This window comes from Pinus tabuliformis, chromosome 5_2 (assembly GCF_031772625.1).
Source record: "Pinus tabuliformis cultivar Carrire ecotype Pingquan chromosome 5_2, CPIR1, whole genome shotgun sequence".
NCBI classification, from domain to species: Eukaryota; Viridiplantae; Streptophyta; class Pinopsida; order Pinales; family Pinaceae; genus Pinus; species Pinus tabuliformis.
The window spans coordinates 629022313-629026023 of NC_142306.1; the positions used below are offsets into that span (position 1 = coordinate 629022313).

General features: G+C 42.8%; 1 protein-coding gene across 1 annotated transcript; it reads right to left on the reverse strand.

The window, feature by feature from the left end:
* Window positions 1–244: 244 nt before the first annotated feature.
* LOC149160614 (uncharacterized) lies at window positions 245–3456 on the reverse strand. The gene is made up of 3 exons (XM_089434655.1): window positions 1979–3456; window positions 929–1811; window positions 245–760 (listed from the first exon to the last, which is right to left on the reverse strand). Exons 1-3 carry the CDS (start codon window positions 3454–3456, stop codon window positions 245–247), a joined length of 2877 nt encoding a protein of 958 aa, XP_089290781.1.
* Window positions 3457–3711: the final 255 nt, after the last annotated feature.

Sequence of the window (3711 nt, forward strand, 5' to 3'; positions counted from 1 at the left end):
GACAATAAGTAGCCGAAGGAATACCATTAATTAACACAGAGAAGAAAGCTGAAGATAATAGGTTAAAAATCCATCTGACCCATGAGTGTGCAAAGCCAAAGGCTATAAGAATTTTTTGTATATAGACCCAACTAAGACTATCAAATGCTTTAGATAGATCTAGCTTAAGCAGCATACCTGGCTTCTTGGTTTGGTTTAAGGAGTGGATTATCTCATGAGTTAAGATAATCCCGTCCATTATTTGTCAGCCTTCTACATAACCTGATTGCTCGGGCGAGATGATAAGAGGGAGAAACGGCTTTAATCTTGTTGCTATTACTTTTGAAGTAATTTTATAGATGATATTACACAGAGCAATAGGTCTATGTTTGTCAGGGGTGTTGGAATCTTCCCACTTTGGAATTAAGGCTATGAAGGTAGCATTTAAGCCTAGATACATCCATCTGAGCGCCCTGGATTCCTCCACGACTTGCCAGACCTCATTCTTTATCAAGTCCCAGAATTTATGGAAAAAATTCGATGTAAACCCACCCGGACCTGGCGCTTTCCCCTCCTTCATTTGTTGAACTGCCTCTTCAACTTCCTGAAAGCTAATAGGCTTAATGAGAAGACTATTATGTTCCTCTGTTATTATCTTGGGTATGTTCTTTAGAAGCTTATTGATGGCCGACATTCTGTTTATGTTGGGTTCCTGATGAGCTTTCTTAAAATAGTTGAGAAATTCCCCTTCAATGCCGTCATGAGTTTCAATTTTATCCCCCTGTTCATTTTTAATGTGAGTGATGTAATTTATCATTCTGCGCTGCACAGTAGTTTTATGGAAAAATTTTGTGTTCTTTTCTCCACTTTTTAGCCATCTGATTCTTGATTTCTGTCTCCATAATGTTTCCTCCTGTTTGTCCCTTTCTAGAATTTTTGATTCTATGGCTTGCTCCTGTTTGGTAAGTTCCTCCATGCGCCCAGCGGTGATAATGGTTTGCTGAATTTTCTTCATCTCTGCGTTGAGCATGGCTTGAGCTTTAAAGATGTTGCCAAAAGTGTTATGATTCCATTGTTTGATTGCCCCTTTTAGATGCTTGAGTTTTTGCTGGAACCTGGACATTCTAGTGCCTTCAGCCGGATTGAAGTTGAGCCAGGTTGATCTGACTAGCTCTTCAAAGTTCGGGTGAGATAACCAAAATTCTTCAAATCGAAAGGGGCGTTTGAGATTGTTGCCTGGCCTGTTCCATTGAAGTTCGATAGGCCAGTGATCTGATCCAGAGATAGGAAGAATAGATGCTGTGAATTCCCCTCCTAAATGAGTTGCATTATCTGAGATGAGGAATCTGTCAAGACGCGAGGCGATTTGCTGCAAACCTTCCCTTTTGTTAGTCCAGGTGAAGAGGCCGTTGCTTGTGGGAATGTCTGTCAACCAATTGTTGTTGATGAAGTTTTTTAGAAGATTGCCATCACTATTTGCTCTGCTTCTTCCTCCTTGTTTTTCTTCCATGTTGGCTGTCATGTTGTAATCACCTCCAGAGATCCACAATGGGAACGGCCTGTCTTTGCTGAGTTCTGACAAAGTATTCAGGATTTGAACTTTTTGAGCAGTATCCTGGGGAAAGTATACATTAGTTATCAGTCCATGGGTATTAGTACCTGAGAGGTGGAATGTTTCCTGGATGAAACTTTTGTTAGCCTGTATATTGTTGAGTTGGATGGCCCGTGCATCCCAAAGGATTGCCAGTCCTCCCGAAGCTCCCTGAGCATCAACAGCTGTAACTAGCCCTCCTGGCCAAGCTTTCGCTGCTATTTTTTCCAAAATTGCTGAGCTGCATTTCGTCTCCTACAAAAAGAGTATACTTGGTTTTTCTTGCATCAACATATTTTTTAATAATCTACCTTTCCTTGGGCCATTTAGCCCTCTGATATTCCATGATATCAAATTCATTGAGAAGGGTGGGGGTTTGCATTGAAATATTTGGTCAGTTTGGCGTACCTCCCTGACTCCACTAATATCTCTCCAATCTTGATAGTTCTCTCCAGTGTTGTTTTTCTGCCTCTCTTCTTATTTTCCTTGGTGATAAATTTACCATCCCATGGACTTCCTATTTGGACTCCTAGAGAGTATTTCTTTTGTGCTCTGTTCAGGACTTCTACTAGGTTATCCACTTGCCGTTCTGGTATTTTTTCAAAATTCCTTGTCTTGCATGCTTGTTCCAAACCTAGTATGTCCAACTCCCCTTGGTCTAAGGGCTCCGGATCTTCTTCCATGATTTGAGGTTCTTGAGAGTTATCCACTTGTTCATTTGATGATTTTTCATTTGGCTGTGAGTATTCAACGTCCATTCCTTGTGATTGCCATGGCATGGATTTGGCTTGAGATATCAAGTTAACTTGCTTTTGAGTTTTCTTTCCTGTTTGCCCTGATGTCTCGCCTGGTTGTTCTTGATGGGCTTCTTTGTCTTTCGCCCTTTCCTTCTCCAGATCTTGCTCATCGTCCTTGTCCAGTGCTTCAAAACTATTGCTAGTTGTGGGCATTGCCTTATTGACTGGATTTACCTTGGGGTTGCCTGTTGCTTTCTTGTTTCCTCTCCTTCGATTTGTTACCTTAGTGAATCCATCTGTTGTTTGATTGTCAGAACTGTCTTGGGAAGAGGGTTTCTTATTTTGAGGACAATCTCTATAGAGATGCCCTATATCATGGCATTTCCTGCATCTAAAGGGCACATGTTCATAGTCTATAACTTGAATCCACTCAGAGTCTTCATGAAAGAAACTTACCGTGTCTGGCAGCGGTTGCTTGAGATCCATGTAGACACAGATCCGAGCATAGGATGTATATCTGCATAGTTTTGTTTCTTCTGCAACCTTTACGAACTCGCCGATTGCATTCCCAATCTCTTGTAGAGACTTTTCTTCCCAGTATTCCCACGGCAGTGAATAAAGCCTTATCCACACTGGTGCAGAGCTCATATCCTCCTTGTCTGGGTTGAATCTTTCGACCCAACCTTTGAGATATAATCCTGCGGAGTTGAAAAAATACGGACCCCCATCCAATATCCTGTTGCGGTCTTCCAGGCAGTTAAAAACTGCTGTGAAGAAGCCCTTGGCTCCTAAGTGCAGAGAGATGTGCCCCTTTGGATGCCATTTGGTATTGATCCAACTTCTCAGCGCTCTCTCCGTCGGCCATATTCCTATGAATTTACCGATCAGCACGTGATCTCTCATGTACTGTATCCTAGCATTGATACGTTCACTCGGGAAGTCCACCCTTGGTCTATGGGCTGCTACAGGCTTGCAAGTTGAAGAACTTGCCCTGTTCCTTTCTTCTGCATCAATGTCCTTTCCTTTCTGCTTTCTGCGGTCCATGGTGCCGCCGCTCAGTTCATTTTCATTCTCCTTGTCTGTCGTATGCTGTGTTCGGTTGTCCGGATTGGGGGGAGGCCCCTGGCCCTCCCCCTGAGGGGATTGCATTTTGCCCTGTTCCTTATGGGCACTTCTCCTTGAACGCTGGTTCACCAGACTCTGCCGGTTGTACCAAGTTTGATAGGCCTGCCGTTTGCAGGTTTCGTAGAAACCCTAGGGTTGGTTGCAGCAGCCGTAGGTCATCAGTTTACTATGTTAAAAATTCATATTCCTTTCAATTGATGTCCCTTAGGATAGAAGAGTATCAACAGATATATCATTTTCCATTTCCAGTGAGCAGGATGGATGCACCATTATACACTC

Bases quoted from the DNA above. Each gene is read 5' to 3' on its own strand.
- LOC149160614 (XM_089434655.1), bottom strand. From the start codon at position 3,456: ATGCAATCCCCTCAGGGGGAGGGCCAGGGGCCTCCCCCCAATCCGGAC. The intron at 1,812-1,978 runs GTACGCCAAACT...GACGAAATGCAG, and splicing joins ATATTAGTGGAGTCAGGGAG to CTCAGCAATTTTGGAAAAAA. The intron at 761-928 runs GCCATAGAATCA...AAAAATGAACAG, and splicing joins AACTTACCAAACAGGAGCAA to GGGGATAAAATTGAAACTCA.